At 37.8% G+C, this 22562-nt stretch overlaps 1 protein-coding gene across 2 annotated transcripts in view; it reads left to right on the top strand.

The window, feature by feature from the left end:
- The window catches only part of cdh8 (cadherin 8), a 132958-nt gene that overhangs the window by 69619 nt on the left and 40777 nt on the right, over positions 1 to 22562 (top strand). For both annotated transcript variants that reach the window (XM_059351455.1, XM_059351448.1), the window contains exon 4: positions 12157 to 12276. In XM_059351455.1, coding sequence (XP_059207438.1) covers positions 12157 to 12276 — 120 coding nt within the window. The remainder of the gene's footprint in view (positions 1 to 12156; positions 12277 to 22562) is intronic.

Raw genomic sequence — 22562 nt, 5'->3', positions numbered from 1 at the left:
AAGTATTCTTCCCCCCATTTTGAATCAGAAAGGCTTTTTCTTGTCTGCACAGTGCTGTCTGTCAAGTGAAGTTCACTGAGATATCTTGTGTTTTTCTCTATACTGATGTGGCCAAATGGTTTGCAGGAGGATCTGATACAGAAGACATTTGCTACTAACTTGCTGTGAGAAGATTAAACTTGATAGCAGGAATGTTACACAGATTATAGTTTAACAGGGATACTCGAATATGACTTTAAAGTGTTTTTTTCACTCCTAATCCCCTCCTTGTTATATTTATCCGTCAAAAAATGTGTATTTTATTATTTTAGTCTGGTTGTGTTATTCCACAGTGGCTTTGCATGCACACAGAATTATAAGCACATACACACTGGGAGTACTGTTGGCCACCGAGCAGCTCAGCTGGAACAGTATTGGGCTACACGCCTCGTTAAGGGCATTTTGGCAACAGTGTATACATAAGTAATTCATTTCTGGAATTAAGTAATAACTTTGATCTCTGGTTTACCACTCTCAGGAGCTAGTGCTGATGTAGTGCGGCAAAAAAAATTAACCGCAAGTCCGTTTTCCACCACAGTTTTGCATTATGCTGAAACTTGTTTTTTTTCCCTCCTCTTTTTTTTTTTTTATTGAAGAAGCATAATTCACATTAAACACTCTCGCCCCTGTGGCAGAGTTCTCAAATTAAGCAACATTTTGTTCATTTACCCATGATAAAGTTGTTCATTAGACAATATACTTTGCCTTATTCTTTGTTATTACCTCGCCATTGTAAATGCCTTGGGAGCAATTAAACATGTGAAGTGCCCAATTTTCCGTCCTCGACTTCCAGTCCTGAACTCTATCTGCATGTTGCACACATTTCCTATGAACTAATTAAAGTGAATCAATGACACAACCCTTTAAAATGGCGGCATATGTCACGGCCATCAGTGGGGAACAAAGGACCCTCTTAATTATTTTGTTCCTGCCGCTCCTGTAAACGGCTTGTCAAGGCAGCAGACTCAGTAGCCGACTCCTTGAAATAGGGATGTCATGCACACACACAGACACATATTGCACACACACACACACGCAAAGAAAATACACACACTGTCCCTAGTTCCTCTGTGACGGCTCCCTCTCTGTCTTATAAAAGACTAGTAATTGTACTACAACAATGACAATGTAAGTGCTTAAGTGTGACGGTCCCCTTACTCCTCAAAAGTGCAGCGTCCCTTATCCATCATTGGCTCTTGGGAACAGTGTCTTGGATGCTGACAAGCGTATCTTATCTTTAAGATATGTTTTTCCCTTTGTAAGCTGGCCGACGTTGCATTGGCCAAGTCTAATTTTGAAAAGTGTGTTAGGGCCTGATATAAACACATATATCCTGATCTTTTCAGCCCCCGCAGGGTGTTCCCCATTCATTTGTCCTGTTCTTCAGCTGCGTTCTGCAGCCCTGCTGAAACACGCACTTTAGCATGAGTATGCATTAGGCCTGTTATGAAGACTAATGGGCTGAGAGAGGCCATGTTTTTTCCTGCCTTGCAATTATTTACCGTGCCTCCTTGTAATCCAAAATACTTATCTTTCAGATATAAATATAAAACATCACGGTGGAGGAGAGCCACCACTTTTAGTCCCAGCCTGGGCTGTAGATCATGGCAGTGTTGGTGGAAATGGTGACAAATGAACGGGTGGGAGGTTTGAGGCCGCATTGGAAAATGAGAGAAAAAGTCCACACATGCCAGTTGTTTATGGGCATGCTTATTTGTTTAAGGGTTTCCCTCAATGCCCATCTGCAGTGTTGCCATAAATGCCCATCTGCAGCTCAGGAATCCAAAACTGGCTTTGACTACTGTAGGAAAATCAACTGGCGGTGCTCCAAGTATGTCATCTTCTCCTCTGAGAGAATAGACGGACGGGGATGGATGGATGGATGAAAGGATGCCTCGACACGCTTGTTTTCTCCACCTCGTTACAACCGTTTCTGTGTTATCAAGAGCTTTGGCCTGCCACACTACAGCACAGCGCTACACTTTGTATTTGACAATACTCTGCCTCACAGAGCTAATCGCCTCTTAATTCTTGCGTTATTCCCCATTCGTGCACATGCATTTCAATCAAATAGGTGGTACTGTCCAAAAATAGTGCTGGCGGCAGCGCCGGGAGAGATGGGCTGTCAGTCTCCCTGTCTGATCATGAGCTATTATCCTCTCTGCCCACAGACAGGAGAGAGAGCAACACCAGTGTCTATGTGATCATGATCAATACATAATCACTTTCCTGTCACCGCAATGGCGCTATCAGGGGACAGTCCAGCCCCACAGACCAGCCATTTTAGAAAAAGGGTTTGGCACGCCATCATTCTGACCTAGAAAAGCAGGAGGGGGGGGCGAGCAGTGGCTAAGTGAAGGCTGGACTCATTTAAACAGTCATTGCCATGGGATGCATTATTACATTTTCACTATGCTTGGCTTCATTACATTAGTTTGTGCTGTTATAAGAAAAGGGAGGACTGTTATGAGACCAGACAAATATTTACTGACCATCAGACAGACTGACTCCTGTCTAATACTAAATGGCAGCAGAGCAGCTACAGCAAATACGCAGTTAACATCATTTCTTACATGGCTTTGTTGCGCAATTGTCTAATTGGCCAATGAATGCATTCTGACATTTGCAATTTCTGAATAATAGACAGCTTCTTCACATTTAATCATGTCACTCTGCAGCCAAGAAGGTTTTTTTTTCAATACAATTTCACATTTACCTGAGTGCCTGAAACAGTATAATGCTAGTTACAGGCTCAGCAGTCTTTCTGCCTTTCAGATGACTCACTTAAAGCAGATTTTGAAATGTGGAGTTTTGGGCCAAAACAGCATCACAGAATTCTGTGAAATAAACAGACATTTAGAAATCTGTGTTAGCGTATGTTCTGTGAACAGTATTAATAATGCAGCAGCATCAACATCTCCTTGCACACAGGTAGAAAGGATCATGGTTGCATGGTTTGCTCTCACTTCACACAGTTCAAAAAGATCTCTTTTTGGGTAACAAGCTACTTGTTATTTGTCTCACGGCGTAACAATGGCACCTAAACCATCACATGACTTTTGATGAACAAATGGATTAAAAAAAGAAAAAAAAACAAGAATCGTGAATGATCCATTGTTCAAATGAAACATGGAAGGATATTAAAATGTCTTGCCTAATTCTGCACAGAAAAACTACAGTCCACAATAAAAACTACAAGTGTGGCATCCATAAAATTAACCAACAATTATTTCAATAATAATTTAGCTGTAGCCAAATTTGTCTAAAAACATGTCCTCTCTGTCCTGCCATTATTACTGCAGCCGTGGCTTAGGCTACTAAACCTCTGTTGTCAAGCTATGACATTTAGCCATTTAGCCCATGAAGATATATTAGAATTATAGGAAATGTTGTTCATTAAACTCTCCCTTTTTTAAGAACTAGCTAACTGCTAGTGTTTTAGCTGCTTGTTTTTAGCAGCTAGCTATTGTGCACCTTGTGTTTTCTTCAGAGCAAGGAGCTTGTAGCTAACAAGCTAACGTTACATAAAACCAAAATCAGTATTTTATTTCTGAAATGGTCAAAAACAGCCAAACAATATTTGCTAAGTTCTTGTGGGTTAGCAGGATTTTACATTTTAAGCTGCTCAGGGCTAGTGTAGACTACGATCTATCAAGCTCCAAAATAGCTAAAAGGGTATTTAAGTTCCCTCTCTTTTCTTTTAGACACATTTTCTAATATTTTCTTTGTGCATACCTTACTGTTGCAATAAACCACTAAGAATTCTGTGCTCTCATGCATGCTACTGCCCCTCTGCCCCTCTCGCTATTTCTCCCTTTGTTTCTCCCTCTTCTTTTCGACCCCCGCAGTGTAAAGCCAGTCAGACATAAACAGTATTGTTTTACCCGGGTAGGGCTCACAGCAGGGCACTGTTAGCCCCACGCCTCATGCAGCCCACAGCTCTCCCCATGCCTCAGTGATATCCTTCTCTATGGCTCAGTGCCTGCATACATATGAATGCCCCCTGTCTTCTACCCTTCACGCTTCTGAGCTGGTCCAAGCTGAGCAGAGCTGAGATGTTACACGGCTGCCATGCTTGTTGGACTTTGGGATATGGAGGAGGAGTGTATAGCATTCCCAGCAATAGTAAATGAACTGTAATGACACATTCTTTTGAGTGATTATAGGTATGATGGTGCTTGAGCTGAGAGTGCTTCCCTGTGGTGCAGTTTGCTGAGTTGTACTAAGCATGCTGAGGGTAAATTCTGGGTGAGCAGCTCATGTTCTTGTCAGATCAACTGGAAAATAGAACCTCTGTGTGTACATAAACATTGTAATGAAGACTTCGCAATAGTTTTGTGCAATGCAGTGTTTTGCACAACAATATCTTATAAAAGTAATCCATGCAGAAAACCATCCCAGTTACCAGTAAAAAAAATGTTTCCTTTTTTTGTTGTCTCATGACAAAATATATTGTTAAAAGCCACATAGGTGCCCCATCAGGTGGATGGCACCAACTAACCCAGGACTTTTATTGGAAGTTATGTCCAGAAATCAAAGTTTTTTAAGCCTAGCTCTACTGTTTTAACCTAACCTTAACCAAGTGGTTTTGTTGCCAACCTTAACCAAGGTGTTTAAAAGGGATTAAAACAGTCATGCAGAAAATGTTGCTTGGCTTGATTTAGAAATGGTGTTAGCTTTATATGTTTTATTCTTTTTGTTTAAATTTCAGTCAGCAATTGACTGAAACTGAACTGTAATTTTATTTATTTAAGTTAACGCATAAGAACCAAAACCCAGTTATCCTTAAAGGAAAATCATGGGGGATATACTACAGACCAAGTGAACCACATAGAACACATTTATGATGTTTTTTTAAAAATTTCTACCCCTAAATGTCAAAGATCTGTGATGTGACAAATACGACATATACAATGGGTGTTTCTGGTATTTATGTTTATGACATTTTTTATAAAAAAAAAAAAAAAGGACACATTTTCTGCTTACAGAAACACAAATTTGCCTTTTTCTTTGCATCTCCACAACATTTATCAAAATTGTGACATCAATAGTGCTGTTTAACAATAAAAAAAAGATTTGTTTTTAAGTAACAAAATAAGAATAAATCAATAATAAATAAAAACAAATAACCATTTGCCTTTTTGTTTGCATCTCCATAACATATATCAAAATTGTGACTTTAATTTGTTCAGGAAATCTGGTCAGAACAAGTTAAAATCAATACAGGACACCCTATTAACGGATTAGAATTGTTAAATGGGTTTAATCTTAGCCTCATAACAAAAAATAAGCTTTTTGAAATTAGCTACTTTTTCACATTTCTGTTTCCAGACACAGCCACATTTTGGAGAAGTCACTTCCTGTCACAGTCACATGACCACTGCACCAGGGTGTTGAGTATGTGTCACTAAGGGACTTAATGAGTTAAGATGAAACATAAAGCTGAATGTGGGAGATTCTAGAAGGTCTCTGTTAGCAGAGTGGTGAAAAATCTTTTTTTTTTTTGTCATTTCGCCTCAAAAATTAACTAAATCTGCCACCAAATCTGTTAATGTTTACAAAGTGTTGCAGACGAGCGGGAAATCAGCAGTCAGTGATGATATATCATATAATAAAATATTTCCAATAAACATAACACGTTTCCAAAATTTTCACTGCAACCATAAAAGGTCATTTAGCATGCCAGAAATGTGCAAAAAAAAAGTATTAGGCTGATCCAGTAGTATAAGAGATTAGCTGCGGACAGACACAATCAGCCAAACACATGATCCCTCCAGGCTAATGGATGCTGGATATAACAATGGTTTTAATTTGATGAAAATCAAAACACTCTTCCTCTCATTTCTTCAAAGCATCTTTTTTGATGCTTGTATCCAGGGTAACTGAGCATTTTAACACATTCGCTCTAATCATGCTTCCTTATATGTACATAAAGCTGTAAACAAGAATAGTGTTCAATTTACAAATGCATGTCCTTCTCCTGCGACCCTGCAGTGTACAGTACACTTCTGCAAATGAGCACCTTATGATTGCTCAAAGCTAAATCTTTACAACCGTCCACTGTTTGATTATTCTTGCAATACTTCTAAGGAAATAAGCAGCCTATACAGATGAAGCTGTGTTGTGGGATAATGTGTTACAGAAATAAGCTGCAATGTCCTTCCACAGCCATTGTGTGTCACATCGGGCTGCATCCCCCAATTTATCCCCTCTCTGGTTCAAGAAACATTCCTATTGATTTCCTATCACTGAGCCACTGTACAGAGTAAATAGGAAGTGTGTGCCCTATTATTTCTGTCGGTTGATAAAACAGGAGGCCAGACCCCCATGTCTTTATTCCGAGCCCTTCAATCAAACAACAACAGCTGTAAATGCCTCGTATACAGTAATGGCATCCTTTAAAAATTATGAGTGTTTAAATTAATGGTGTGGTATTAATTCCTGTATATTTCAGGATATGATTAATGAGATTACACTTAGCGTGGGAAAACAACCGTAAATGCGGGCTGTATTTTCATACATGCTTAATGCGTGTCTCTCTGTGGGCTACTGCCCAAACCAACAGAGGGAGATTTGCTTTCCCAGGAAATGGTTATATGTAAGCTTTCAGTGTCTGGGCATTTGCTCGACAGCAGGAGAAGAGTGAGACAAATCCATTTAGACAGGAAATAGCATGATTGCACCTACTTCCACATCTCAATGGTGTGTAAATGACAGTTTTTAGGTAAAAAAGATGCCAGAGAAGTAGGAGTGTACAGGACATCAGTTTCATTTTCTATCGGAGGCTTTTTACAAACCTAATTCCTGCCTGCAATGTGTTTTTTTTTTGTTTTTAGCAACAATTCTATTTTTTTTCTCCCCTGGAAGTTTATAGGTGTTTTGTTGCTATTATTGTAATCGCCACATTGCTACAGGCTTCAAATAAAAGCCAGAGACAATATCCCTCCTACAGCTGAGTTTCTGTGCCCATTGCCTGGCCTTACAGCTGCATCCATTTCTGCAGTGTCCCTGAAATTTCTGAGCATTATCAAGGGGAAGGACGAGCTAATCTGCACTGATTTGAAACAGGACCAAAACACAGGCTTTCCTAATCCCTCATTTTTTTATCATGGGTGGTGAGGAGCATTTTACCCCTGTGGGAGGGAAAGAAAGAGGGAGCTATTTCATGCTTCACCGGTTCCACTGTTTTTATGAAGATTTTTTCCTACCCTCTACTTCCCCCCACTTCAGTCCACAGTGTAACTGAATTTATAAAGCCGGTTTGCAATAGTCCGACACCTTTTAGAAGTACGAAGGTACTTTTCATAATTAGGGATGTGTAGATGACTGCCTTCTCCGTCTGTAGTAGTAGTAATTTAACTTTAAGGCAGATAAGGCTGTGTATCTCAGGAAAAAAGGAGGTGCAATTTCCTTAGCTGTCTCTCATTTTGTTCATTTGACAATTGGCAAACACCTATGGCACACAGGATATAATTTGCTTCTGCATGAGCACACCAATTTGGATTACTGCACACATCTGTGGGATATAATTCATATAATTATGCTTCCTTACATTCCGTCAACCTTTTTTTTTATTTACTTATCTAACACGTTTGTGGGAAACTTCCACACAACGACAGTTTTTCTCACTTTGAATAGCAGGCGTAGGAGACCTCGTACTGAGGTGTTGGAAGCAATGTGAGATTTTCAACAACATGCGTGCATTCAATGCGAGTATCATGTTTGCAGATTATTAAATATAAATTGCGAGTCAGTGATGTGAATGGCAGGTTAGTGGTTTCAAGTAGAGAAAATACCAAGGCTATCAGCAGCTGACGTCAACTTATAACCTGCTGGGTTTTTTTTTTTGAGCTATCACAGCGAAGCGAAACACAGGAAGAAAGAGAGCTCATTGATCTGCTGTGATCTTAACACTGCAAAAGGCATGGGGTGTAACAAGCAGTATGAAATTTACAAGGTAAGCTTTGGCAACACAACAGCATGGGTCATCATAAGACTATGAATTACTACAACACCTCTGTCTCAGAGGACCACTTGAGGCTCTCTCACTGTGAAATAATTGGGTTGCAACAGTGAAACTGCTCCTCCAGTTAGAGTGCAAAGGTGGCTTTTGCTTTGTTTTGCTGTTACAAGACCACAGACCCGGCGGTGACTATTAATCAATGTTTGACACGTGTAGCTGACGTCATGCGGAGCGGCCCGCTCCAGTGGCGTGTCCAGGTGTTTTTTGACTGGGGTGGACCAAGTGGAGAACTGACTTATGTAGGGGGGGCGTGGAGTATGTGTGGAAAAAGAATCCACTTATTTCTGTCTCTACTGATATCTACACTGTAAAAAAAAATCTGTTTAATTTACGGTAAAATTACAAAAAATTACGGCAGCTGTGGTTGCCAGAACATCACCATAAAAAATACAGTGAGCATATGTAAATGTAAATATCAGCAAAAACTGTAATTTATACAGAATAATCCCATTACTTTTAGGATAATTGTTTCATCATGGTACTTCTCCATTAACTTTACATGAAAATGTTATATTTTTACAGCAAAACGGTGTGTTTTCTACAGTTTATGGCGGTAGAATTCAAAGTTTTATACTGTTGTTTGATTTACAGTAATTAAAAGTATCTACTACAGTGATGTACAATGTATAATTTTACGACCTATTTCTGATGCAATTTGACAGTTTTTTACTGTAATTTAAACAAACATTTTTTACAGTGTACTGTAGTTACTAACATAGAGTCATCAGTTGGTTTAAACTAAGGTCCCACCTCTGACCGTGCAGAATGAATACTCAACTTTTATATCAACATATTTGTGGTTTGCAGTAATATACAGGTGCATCTCAATACAGTAAAAAAGTTTATTTATGTCAGTAATTAAATTCAAGAAGTGGAAATAACACATGATATATAGATCCATTACACACAGAATGAAACATTTCATGTCTTAATGTATTTAATCTCTTCTAATTATAATGAGTATGGCTTACATTTAATGAAGACCTAAAATTAAAAAAGTCATATAAAAATGTTCATCTATATGCACGCAATACTTGGTTGGGGCTATGTGACTATTTGACTTATATATAATTGTTTATAATATTTGTATGTGACTATATTTATTATTCATATAAATATTAAATATAGATATACACAATATGTGTATATAGATATACACAATTGTGTGTATATCTATATACACACAATTGTTCATTATTTCATATATATAAGCATTAATATAGCCTTTTATCATACTGACATGTTAATAACATAATACTAACTATCCAAGCCAAATTGATCTGTTAACGGGTAGGACTTGATATGTTTTTTTTCTTCCTCCTACCCCCTTTCGAGCATGTAGAAAGTGTCTGGGGGTTTTTTTTGTTTTTTTTGCTTCTTTGTTTTGTTTTTTATTTATTCATCTATTAATATTTAAACTTGTTTTTTTTTTTTATTATTGCTTGCATGTTCGAAATAAAGACAATCAATCAATCAATCAATCAAACTACTGGAAATGGACTTTTCAGACTCATGATCTTCTAATGTATTGAGATGCACCTGTACATTGCCCACATGATTTTTCTGCCGACTGTGCTGTAAAGTGGGAGGTAACATGGAAATAAAAAGGTCTTTGTGCTGTTCATGCAGGGCACTTGGACTGGAATGGTTTGCTTTAGGGATAAGTTAAGTCCTCTCAGAGTTTGTTTTAAACTTCTTGGAGATTAGACATCTCTAAGTCATGGCTGAGCTGCTCATTGGTCAGCAGGTCAGTTGGAGGTTGTTTCAGTGCTTGTAGAGGCAGCAGAAGACAGTAAGCCAGCAGAATACAGATGTCTGATATGTGGCTTACATGCTGTGCAGGGATTGTGTTGCCATCGCATCTGGCCTTTTTCAATTTCATGTTTTAATTCATGACTGAAACCTCTGAATCGCAGTGTCGGAGGCAAAACTTGGCGAAGGTCTTCACTACAAGCCTTTTCATCTGCAGTGGACAGACTTAGGTGCCTGTGGCAGGACCTGTGCCGTCTGCGACGAGGGACGTCTCCCTTTGTTGTCAGAACACCTCTAAACATCTTTCACAGAAACAATTAGCATACCATCTGTAGCTTCCTGCCAGCGTGTTGCTCACTGTCAGCATGTCAGCTTCTTTGCTCTCCTTCTCTCTCTCCCTCACTCTCACTGAGACTGATGAGGAGCTAGGTCACTGTGAATTAAAATGGATGGGTTTAATTGCGTTAATAGTCTCTTTATATTCAATTTTTTCAATGCATTTTTCCCTGATACCTTATAATGGAGCTGTGAATGGTGGATTGAATTGTCACTAATCTAATTAACTAAAAACTAATGGCAGAGTTGCTGTATTGATGAAGGTCCTTGTGTACATTTCCTGCAAACCTCATATAGCTGCTGTAAAAAGGACCTCATTTCTGCTAAATTGAGTATTGTTGCAGTGAAGGTAATGGATAATTGCTTTAGTGTTAAAGGAATAGTGATATCCAATTAACATTGTAAGAATATGTGTGCCAACAGTTACATTAACGTAGCCAAACTTCTAATTGGTCGAACTCTTCTCAGAATCCAAAGTGGTTTCTTTGTGAGTTAAGTCTTAAAGTTTGCTTAAAGTGATGAGGCTCAAAGAGATACAATTGATGTCTTTCAGCATTCAAGAAAGTGTTTTCAAGTTACGCATTACAGCTTTCAGTGTGTGTGTGTTAGTGGTCTGCTGCAGTTCTATTAGACCAATACTTGAGAAAGTATAAGTTGGCCCTCAACTGATTTGGTTACTTTCCTTGCTGTGTTACAATAAATGTGTGAGACATCCATCACTGTCATGTTGATTAGAGCGAACTTATCCAGCAGAAGCTAGCATGACAAAAGACAAAATGACTGATCAACACTGGCTAGTTTGTTCAGTTAGGCCAACATCCGTTACAGGAGAACATATTTCATCTGAAGTCACGTCATGTCATTTACATCACGACTGTACACATGATTGGAGGATGAATTTGTCGTAGAATTAATTTGAAGATGTATTAACATATCTGACATATAGCAGTTTAAATATGCATCAAATATGTTTTGATAAACACACAGAAATCTGACCAACAGTCACAGTCTCTTTACAGGAAACTTCTGCTTGATTGAGATATGAACAGCTCGGATTTGGGAAATCCCAAGTGTGCTCTTATATCAAGTGTTTTTCATAACAGGAAATTACAGGACGTTGAACCTTAGTTACACAGAAACAATGACACACCAACCTGCAATTTAAAAAGAGAGAAACTTGGTGTTGTCTCTCAGTGTTGTTCTGACTTTTGGAGTCGTCTGACACCTTTGGCATCTGAATCTGTTTTTGATACTTGTTAAATAAATCCCGCACAAGGCTGCTATTCGAATCGACCTGGTCATCAGTTGTTTTTCCTTTAAAGATTTTCTACAACAAATTCTGGATATGAGGAGGGGGCACCATACAACATGGGTACACACTCTTCAAAAATCATGCTGTTTTAGTTTTAGGGTTTGGCTTTTTTTCTTTTTCCTTTTGCTGAAGGGATGATGTATTTAAATATATCTCATACCAGATTTGTACAAATATATTTATATAATTTGCAAAAACGGAGAAGATATTTTAAAAATCAATAAACCGACACCATTTGGATTTATTTTCCCTTGATTGAAAAAATAAAAATTTGGTAGATATTTTATAATGTATTTTCCCTTTTACACATTGACGTCAAAAGGTACACTATTTTAATCATTTATGCATTCTAAAGCAATGAAAATGAACTTTTGTTTTGTTTTGATTGTGGCTGCCCTTGTGTAATGTTTCCATGAGCACCACTGCCTTGTGTTGTATAGCTCTTGATCTGGCTACCTGCATAAAAATACACTGATTTAAAAAAAAATTCAGATGTCGTGCAGGCTGCTGAAATTCCAGAGCAACCGAAGTGGCAATGTGTTGTAAAAGTCAAGCCTGTCTGCTACAGATGGGAATGGATTTCTCAACACATCAATCCCACATTGGTTGAACAGTCTCCTGTTGATTGGCTCAGCTATGTGGAGATGATTGCACATAGAGTTCTAGGTCCTAATCCTGTATTTCCGCCCCACAGGTACCCCAGTTACCCGGGTAACAGCTACAGATGCCGATGATCCGGTGTACGGGAACAGCGCTAAACTAGTCTACAGCATACTGGAGGGACAACCATATTTCTCTGTAGACCCCAACTCTGGTAAGTGCAGTTCTGTGTTTGTTGATATTTTAGAATTATAAGACAAACCTTTGGGCACAAAGCTGTGAGGGTTGTGTTCCTCCATCTTTAAATTTAATTAAAAGACAAAGCAGCACACCCTGGAGGCCATGTCTGACACTTTGGATACAAGATTCACCTGCAGGACTGCCCTGTCATTTTGCTTACTGCAACCAGCTGCAGTATTCCACTATAAATAGTGTGCTTAATACTACAAGCAATAATACAGAGGCCCAGAGTGATCGCTAAGGAGACACAAAAGGAGGACACCTCTGTGGGGCAGGCAAAGCTCTTTGTGCTGTTATTCATTGTTTGCCTGACAAAGCCTGACGAAGATCTCTGTGAGATCGAAACGTTGCTTCATTAAATTTAATGGGAGCTATTAATACAGTGTGCAAATCCTTTGTCTGTTTCTAACCAATGGAGAGCATAATGCATTACAAAATGTAATGAATGAACGCCACGCCCACAATGGGACAAAAAGGGAAGAAATAGGCTTAACAGTGAGACAGTGATTACATCTAAGGATTATTTCAGTAGTCTTTTTCTTGGAGACAAGGCCAAAACCTTTCAGTATTTAAACATTGTCCTTTTCATTACCTGCTTCAACTTCGATAAATGAGCTTACAAAGTCACCTCAGGCCAAGTCTATCGCTATCGCAGTTTGACCGAGTCTGAGGTAAGTGCGTCCAAGTCTCTGTCGGGAATAACTTTACCTTGGAAGGGTCTAAGTATGCAGATATGTAGATGAAGCTCCTACCTCAACTGTGAGGACTGTTTTAGACTTTCATGACTCAACGGTGTATCAGACGAACAACCCAGTGTATCGACTAATGTCCCTTTAAAGCAGGGGTGTCAAACTCAAATACACAATGGGCCAAAATTTAAAACTTGAATAAAATCGCGGGCCAACATTGAACAAATAAACCTTTTAATATATACCAAACATGTTTTGCTTTAACATTAAATATGGAACCAGCAACGCTTATAAACATACAATATATAACTAAATAGTGCAGACATGCAAAATCAAATTTCAAATAAAAAACACATCAATGTCATTAATTTATTAAATAAAAATTAAATAAAAATCGTATGCCTCTTTTCTACTTGCATCCTTCTGATTTAAATATCAAAATAAACTTTTTAATAAATTCTGCCTTTCTTTTCGCCATTTTTGGGAAGGCGTAGCTCGGAGACGGCTCTAGCTTGAGGTTGCTATGACGACTGTCACAGAGGAGCGCGTTACTGGGTCCTGTCCTGATTGACGCGCCAAAACAACAGCAGGGCATTGTGGGATTTGTAGTTTTAGCGGTAAATGCGCCGTATAATACCGGCGGGTCAGCTTTTATAGTACAATAATAAGATAATAATTTGGTATTGCCTCGCTGGCCAAATAAAATTACACTGCGGGCCAAATTTGGCCCGCGGGCCAGAGTTTGACACCCCTGCTTTAAAGCAAAGATTATGCAGTAGAAAATTCTAAAATATAATATTTTAACTCCACACCATTTTTTTAAAAGCCTTGCACATACACCTGAAGGCAATAGTACAGAATGCAATTCACCATTAGACCGTGACCAATTCATGAATGGGATAATTAATGATCATAATTAATGAAGTTAACTCTGATGTCACATGCGTAAAAATGCGTAAAAATTCTTAATTTGGAGACGCCAGTGGTCAGTCTACAACTTTTCAAATGGAAAGGTCAAACTGGACCATATGCCATTTTATATATCAAGTTTTGGTTGCTATGGGGACTAACATCAACACACCTCATTACAATTGGATTCATTGAATCCACAAGAGTCTCAGTTTTCAAGTCATACATATTTTATGCAATTGCAATGTTTTTTACGGAGTATGCAGAAATATACACAGAAAAAAAATAACACATTTGTACTACATGCAAAAGACTGCATGTTGCATATTTGTTTGACAAAAATGCATGGTATTGACATAAAGTGGGCATGTCTTTAAAGGGGAGCCCTGCGGCTACCCATATAACATATAATGATACCCTTAGGTCAGAGGTCAAGGACCAGGTCATTTTTAAATGCCCATTCCAGTTCTTCCCTTGCCAAAATTTTGCTTAAATGTTTACCGTCATTTAGCCCCCGAATAGCTAACACGACATGGTTTTTGCCAATGGATGGTTAAGTTAGTCCTGTTTCAGAAAATACTAATATCTTCAATCTAGCTTTAAAACTTTGATCCGCCTCTAAAAGACAATCTTGCTGAGATCTAGTCAGAAGGGCCAGAGGGGGTTCCAGGCCTTTTATAACATTTAATGATACATATATATGGACACGTTATAAAGTGATGGGAACATAGTCGCTAAGAGTTAATATTCTAATGTATTATAGACTGAAATTGTAGAGCAAAAAATGACATGACAAAAATAACAAAAACTTAAAATATATGAAAGGTGTTTATTGGTTTATCAAGACGCATTCCTGTGTGAGCTCTGTGTAGGCTCCTGCCAACTCAAGCCACAGAAGTTGCTGCTTTTGTCTCAGAGTTGGAATGTGGAGAAAACATCGTCCTTTGTGTGGAGGCAGCAGCTATCTCGGCTTTGTTTAGGCAGCGAGCGACAGACAGACCTTGAAGTGGCTGTATCACGTTAGAAAGCAGAATAATGGCGGGAATTAAAGCAGCATTGTGAAGTATTTAGGGGCATTCAGATGCAGGAATGGGATTTTAAATATAAATATGAATATTCATAACAATGTTTATTACATTATTATCACCTGAAATTAGGTGAGGCTGCATTTTTGTTGGTTGTGTTTCTGTGAGCCCTCAATATCTACATGGAGCAGGTCCTCTTCCTCTTCCTCTATGCTGACTTTTCCCATTTCCTGAAGGCCACCATATGTTCTCATCACGTTTAGAAGGGGAAGGGTATTCAGGTATCCTCAGCGCTAGATGCCAGTAAATCCTACAGACTGCTCCTTTAAGTTTTTCATGTGCACAAATGATTAAATATAAAGCATGAACTAGTATGTTTTTGCCTTGAAGAAACTTCCTTGTTATGCAGACGAGAAGAATTGAATAAAATCCAAAAAAGTGTTTCTACTGCATGATATGGTCAAGTGAATTTAGAAAAAATATTAGGCGTCAATATGATGATATCAATGATATCGATATCAGGCGTTTGTATGCAGCAAAATAAGACTCACATTTACAGTATGGATGATATTGACTAACGGTCTAATCTGTCGTTTAGGTTGGAGATCTTGTTGGGCCTTTTAATATCAGGTTAGCTAATTTGGATCCTTAGCCGTACCCTACAATGCAGTGGACATGGGTCAAAAGTGAGTGTAAGGGATCTAACCAATGCATTTATTCCTGTAATATTTATGGATAAGATCAACATGATCTCACAGGAATCCGTGGAATAGCCACGGAATCACTCAAATTTCCGTGAAACTGACACGGATTTTGCTACAATGCAAGTTAATGACAGTCATATCCCGTGGCTATTCCAACATACAAAGTGATTATGTACTTTTACTGAGTGAATATTTAGAAAATAAAACATATATTTCTCACTAGAAATGTGATCAAAATCCATTTTTATGCAGAAACTAAGTCAAAATATTGCTTTTTTCACTAAAAATGAGAGAACTGTCCGCCATGTTTTTTGTTCTGACCGCCGGGACCTTGAAAGTCACGTGACTTGGAACAAACCAATAGGAAAAAATATTAACTTGCATTGTAGCGAAATCCGTGTCAGTTTCACGAAAATTTGAGTGATTCCGTGGCTATTCCACGGATTTTGAGTTAAGCAAATCCGTGGCTATTTCACGGATTCCTGTGAGACCAGGTTCGATTAGATATAGATCAGCATATTCTTTGTAATGCTGCCTAAATTTTGGCACTAGAGCTCTCTGCGGTGTGTAGATTTACCTGAAAAAGAAATACAGATGTGACTCCCTTGAGTAAGAGAGTGGCTTTTTAATGTACTGTACATGTGTGCTGCCCACGGCTGCAACAGGTTGTACAGGTGTCACAGCAGGTAGAGATGCAACAGCTTCCCCACCTGCTGGCCCACCTGAGCTAGTCTCACTCTGTTGCTGTACATTAAGCAAAAAATGCATACATTTTCTGAAAGGGCAATAACTTATTTACAGTAAAAAAACACTTTTTTTAGACGCCAATGTGGCAGCTATGTTAAAGAGTGAGGTCTACTACACTGTGTGTGTCTGCATCGCCTCTTTTCAGCGCGCCCATAAGGGACATCATGAGTAAATGCACGCTAAATGGGAGCTGACAATGTTGGTTATAGCTTAAAAAGTTGTGTAACAACAACAGGACTGCAGGTAACTCGGCCCATCTGTTTTTTGAAATGCTTGTAGATTATCGCTGCATGAGGCTGCTGTTAACTCAGGCTCCCGGGCTCGCTCCCTTTCCCTGGATTTTCCCTCTACAGCTGCACACTTGTGTTTCAAAACATGAACAGTACGCTCGGGCAAAAATGTTCATCAGTGGGGGCACTATAACTAATAGCTTTAATTAATACATGGAAATAATAATGAAATCATGCTGTTTTTTTGGATGGTTAAATCATTAACACTCTGCCTAACTTGTCTTTTAGAGGCTGTAGCATGATCAGTCTTAATACTACATTGACGAAAGAGATATCATATTAAACTACACGGCCTAAGAAATCCGTTGGTGTATGCAGTGGCGGTTCTAGACCAGTTTTACTGTGGGGGCCAAGCAGGGGCCACTCTTTAATCAGAGGGGCACATTAAAAACAGCAAAGATGATATTTAAGCATTCAAAACCTTTATTTTAGCTTTTTTTTTAAATCTCATTTAATTATATTTAGAAGATACAAATACATTGATTGAAACAATGAGACTTACCAACAATAACAACTATTTTTGTACGACAATTACATTTCTCATTTTTGTGCACAATTACTTTTTTTATTTTGAAAGCGCAGTACAGTGAGAATGATATTTTTTTTATATATATTCACAAGCTTTTATTGCACAATTAAACTATTATACAATATACACATTCTGGGTTCCTTTTGTGTACAATGAGATATTGTTTGAACAAAAAATAGGTAAGAATTGTTCCATCTCTCATCTTTACAAATTGATAATTTTATTATTAATTAGACACAGGGGCCACAGCAGGGGCCAAGGGCTTCTTAACAGGGGCAGTGGCCCCTGTAGGCCCTTGTGTAGAACCGCCACTGGGTATATGGTATAAAACTTAGACTAAATTTTTGATAGGAAAAAACTGACATGGCCATCAAAGCGGCCCCTTGACCTCTGACTTCAAGATGTCTGGACAAAAAGACATTGTATTTGAATATCTTTTCATACCAGAAACAGTCTTGGAAATGAATAAAGCTGAGACTATTGTGGATTCAATGAGCCCAATTTTGTTCACGTGTGATGATGTTAGTCCACATTGCAGCTATTTCATTTTTGCAATACTTACTCTCACTGTATAAAAAGACCTGCTGTAACCTCAGGGATAATCACAGCCTCATGAAACTTTACAACAACAAACAGTGTCAAGGTATATTGGGAATAAGGGTTTTTGTCAGCAATTTCCAGCACAAAAATGCTCACATTATCACAGAAAAATGCAATTTTTCACCAAATCACAGCATTGATTTTTCTATGTTTTTCTTCAAGGTCTTCATGTGGTATTTTGGAGAGATTTTTGACATTTTTTTATCAATTCTTGTGTGGTAAAAAAAAAAATGGATAGCCAAATGTGTGTAATAAATGGTATTCAAGTAACAAATGGAATTGCTGCCACAACCTGTGAGATATAACTGAAAATGGGACTGACCTTCACATACTTCAATTATAATGTTCTATGGCATTTTACACTGAAAAATTTCAACTTTTGAATTGGCACCTACCAAAAAAACACATTTGCTTCAGATTTATAAGCAGACAAACTTGACAACGGTGTTGAACTGCATCTCGAAATAATCTTCAGTTTTCCAGCTTTCAGATCAATGGCGGTTCTACACAGGGGCCTCCAGGGGCCACTGCCCCTGTGAAGAAGCCTTTGGCCCCTGCTGTGGCCCCTGTGTCAAATTGTTCAAACAATATCTCATTGTACACAAAAGGAACCCAGAATGTGAACATTGTATAATAGTTTAACTCTATTGAGTCTTATAGGGCTATTTTGTCCATTTTTAAATCCTTTTCATGTCTTAACGTGTCTTTGTAAGTAATTTTGTGTCTTTTTTGGTCATTTGTGTCTTTTGTGTATTTATTTGGTAATTTTGTGTCTGTTGTTGTGTGTTTTTTTAGTTATTTTGTGTGTTTTTTGGTAATTTTGTGTCTTTTTTTGTCATTTTTATCTCTTCTGTGGGTTTTTTTTTGTTATTCTGTCTTCTCATTTTGTGTCTTTTTTGGTCATTTTGTGTCTTTTTTTTGTCATTTATATGTCTTTTTCAAGACATTCAAAGATTTTGAATGCTTAAATATCATCTTTGCCATTCTTTCATGTGCTAATGTGCCCCTCTGATTAAACACTGGCCCCTCATTGGCCCCCACAGTAAAATTGGTCTAGAACAGCCACTATTTCAGATGGTGTGTACCATTTCAATGTGGCATCTACTGTTGACCTGCTCCCCTAAATATGGGTCTCAACGTGGGTCTCAACGTGGGTCTCAACGGGTTAAAAAGCACCCACACAGCTGACATGCAGAGTGAAACAGAAATACGACCCCATACTGCGTGTGTGGCTCCCAATAAATTTAATAAGGTTACATTTTGATCTCACAGAGATCTTCTTGTCAGACAACAGTTACTGACATCACTAATGGAAATTATTACATACACACAATATTACTCACACATGATTGCAATCTGCATAATAAAATCACCCTGGCCCTGCTGAATAAGACTGATGCTAGTGTAGCCTTTCACAACAGGAAGTGTAGGCCCCACATGTAGGCGGGTGAGGACAAAAGTGCGCCTCTATCAGTGGGCTACATCGAGAAAAATCCAATGGCTTCTCTATTCTGTTTGTCCTGGTTTAACTAGGTCCACTGATCATCAGTGACATGCTGCATGGTTCAACAATGGCTCGCATGAAATTCATTATTAAAACTACTAAATTAGAAGATCCATATAGGCATCACTGAGTTGCATGTTTCCATTAGCTGATTGGTCGTCCTAAATGCTAAATGGGCCAGTACTCATATGCCGCTGTGCAACATCATTGCGTTATGAATTCAAAATAATAACAATAATTACTTCTTCCTTTCACAAGGCGAACTCTTCAGCAGCGTCATCATGCATAAAGTTATCTCAAAACAGATTCCAGATTGGATCTTTAATTGCTTTTTCAGCTGACTTTTTAACGTGTGTCTGTAAGCAATATGATTAAATAATGGTGAAATTACATTAATAAGAAATGAGATGGAAATCGACTGCTCACAATTTGGAAAACAGCACACAATAAACAAGCTTCAAGAAAAGGGGAGTTTCAAAATTTATGTGCATAATTAGTACGAACACTCAGTTCGACGTGTACCGTAGAAACGGAGCCCGTCCTCGCCGCTATAGGCGCCGTGATCCCGAAAGCATCTGCAGCCGGGACGTGGCTTTAGAAAACGCACTGAACGGACAATTTAAGGATTAGCATTCATGCTTTGTGTGGTTGCGGAGCACATGCAGATGGCTCATTCAAGTGAGCCAGATGTTTTAATGAATGTTAATGAAAAATAAAAGGTAAGGGGAAAACAACCATTAGAATGCGTTTGACACTTACAACGCCACATTGGAAATGAAAAGCATTCAATAAATAAATAAACATCATGCCCCAATTCATCACTTGGTTAATGGTCGGTGAAAAAAAAAAAGTTGAGGCAAATATCTATGGAAATGAGTGTTTGTCTATCCTCCCTTTTCAGTGATTAGGAATTAATTTGAATAATTAACGATGATCAACAGAGATGAGAGTGTTGCTTCTAGCATGATGACTGGAGTGTGTTTGTGTGTGCGTGGAAGACGGAAAACGAGTGACTTGTTTGTGTTGCTCTTTTTATTTATGGCTTCATTTGTTTGCGTGACTCGAGAGGAGGTGGGCCTACCTTGTTGATGCCAGTCAAAGCTCATTTTTACTGCAGTGACATAACAAAAAGCAGCAACCAGAGTATAAATGTCGCCTTTGCAAGAATACGCCCATGCACGTTTTATTTTTTCTATACATAGAGCACACTTTACAATAAGGTGGGAGTATAAGTTGTGTTAAAAGCCTTTATTTAATTGGCAAGTTAATGGTTTAAAATTGTGTAGGTGATGGATAATGTGAACTAAATCCATCCGTCAGGCATCTCTTTGAATCTAATGTCCAAAAACAAGGACAGGTGAGAGGTTCACTATTGTGTATCTGGTGTTTCAGTAAAAGAAAAACGGTAACACTTTACAATAACCATCATTTATAAATGGTAAACAGATACTTTATTAATGTTTAATCATCATTTATAAACAGTTTATAGGCCATTTAGAATGGTAAATACATCATTTATTACTGTTTAACTAACTAAATAATGTATAAATGGCTAATATATAGTATATTAATGTAAATGTATAATTAATTTACCATTAACAAATAATTAAATTATAATTAATACTTTTAGTTTCACTCATTATTACACTTTTAACACCATATTTAGTATGTTAATGATTTTTGAAATGATTCATATACCTTTAAGAAATTGGTTGAAACCATTTAAAGATTAAATATGTATAGCACTTAGTAAATGGTTAATAATTGGTTTATAAACCATCTCCAAACATTACTTATATGGTTATTGTAAAGTGTTACCAGAAAAACCTACAATTTCTATCACCACTTTTATTTTTATCTTTAAGAGCACCTTAAGGTTCTCTGGATTTACTGCTTGTGAATCTGAGCACTTAACCTTTGCATTGTCTACAGTAGTGTTCTATCACATAGCGTTATTCTAAGTATTATGGGAAGTAGCAGTAAAGTAGATATGATTTTCAAAAAGCATATTTGCCCTATGACACAAATAATGTATTCATTCTTTTGAATAAATTAGAGTTTAATGAGTTATTGGACCCTTATGCATTATTGCATTCATAATATTGTCTCCCTGGTCACATTCAAGTACATCTTTTGTTTACATATTAAACATCTTGCAATTGAACATCCTCTGAAAAAGTGAAAAAAAAATAATCTTTACGCTAAGAAGCTAAAAACATAGTGGATCACCTTGATATTAATTGACTTTTTACCTTTTCATTGGTTGAAAAACCTGATTTTGAACTCCACTACAGAAAACTGTGCATTAGTGAAGGTTGTTATGCTGTGCTGTGTCTGTTATTATCATAAGATCAGTTAGATATCTCTTAGGTCTAATTTACATCAAACATAAGTAAAGTGTTCGAACAAAGTCTGGAAAGTTTGGAAATTGCTTAATTGTAACGGTTGTGTTTTCAAGGTTAGAAATATGCTTGATTGATATTATGCTAAAATTATTATATATTCCTTGGAAAATGCTTAAATTTTCACATTATCACATACACCTAAATTGTCACATAATCAGCATTAAAACATACATCTAAGAGAGAGTCTTAGATGGGGTGATGATAGAGCTTTGGGAGTCAGGATATGTTGGTTTAGGTACCTTGAAAGTGCATGAAAAGTGCTTGAATTGAACCCCAAAAAAGCTGTACAAACCCTGTAAGTAACAGAATCATATAGTAAAACATACTTAAAGCCCCATACAGCCCCTATAAGTGTTTGTCCTTGAATGGTTACCGCTTATTTTTCTACATATTGGGGTCTAATAAGTTCACACACAATTGAAAGGACGAAAAAGTTATGTTATTTTTACATATTCGGTATAGCAGTGGTGCCTGTGGGACACGAACACTGACGACGAAAAGCCAATGTCAAAAAACAAAATCAGGGTATCCTTCAAGGTTGAGCTACATTATGTGAAGTAAACTTATAGTCTTGGGTCTGGGAATAATGGTCTATGGTACTAATGTGACCAGCTGGTAAAAAATCTATTGGTTGAGTTGATCCCATGGTCACCAAATGCACCATGTTTTTGTCATGAAAATTGCTTGAGGATGTTAATCATTTATAGAGCTATGGGCATGGTGGTACTGGCAAGTGAAAGTAAAAAAAAAAAAAAAAAACAGTCACACAATGATTCATTAGAAGGGCACTCACTCAGACCTTTACCAACGCTAAATGCCTTATCTCGCACTATTAACCAAAGTAAAATATAATTTCTA

This window comes from Centropristis striata, chromosome 2, assembly GCF_030273125.1.
Source record: "Centropristis striata isolate RG_2023a ecotype Rhode Island chromosome 2, C.striata_1.0, whole genome shotgun sequence".
NCBI classification, from domain to species: domain Eukaryota; kingdom Metazoa; phylum Chordata; class Actinopteri; order Perciformes; family Serranidae; genus Centropristis; species Centropristis striata.
Note: the sequence above shows the minus strand (reverse complement) of the source record. Positions and strands in the feature narration are given on the sequence as shown.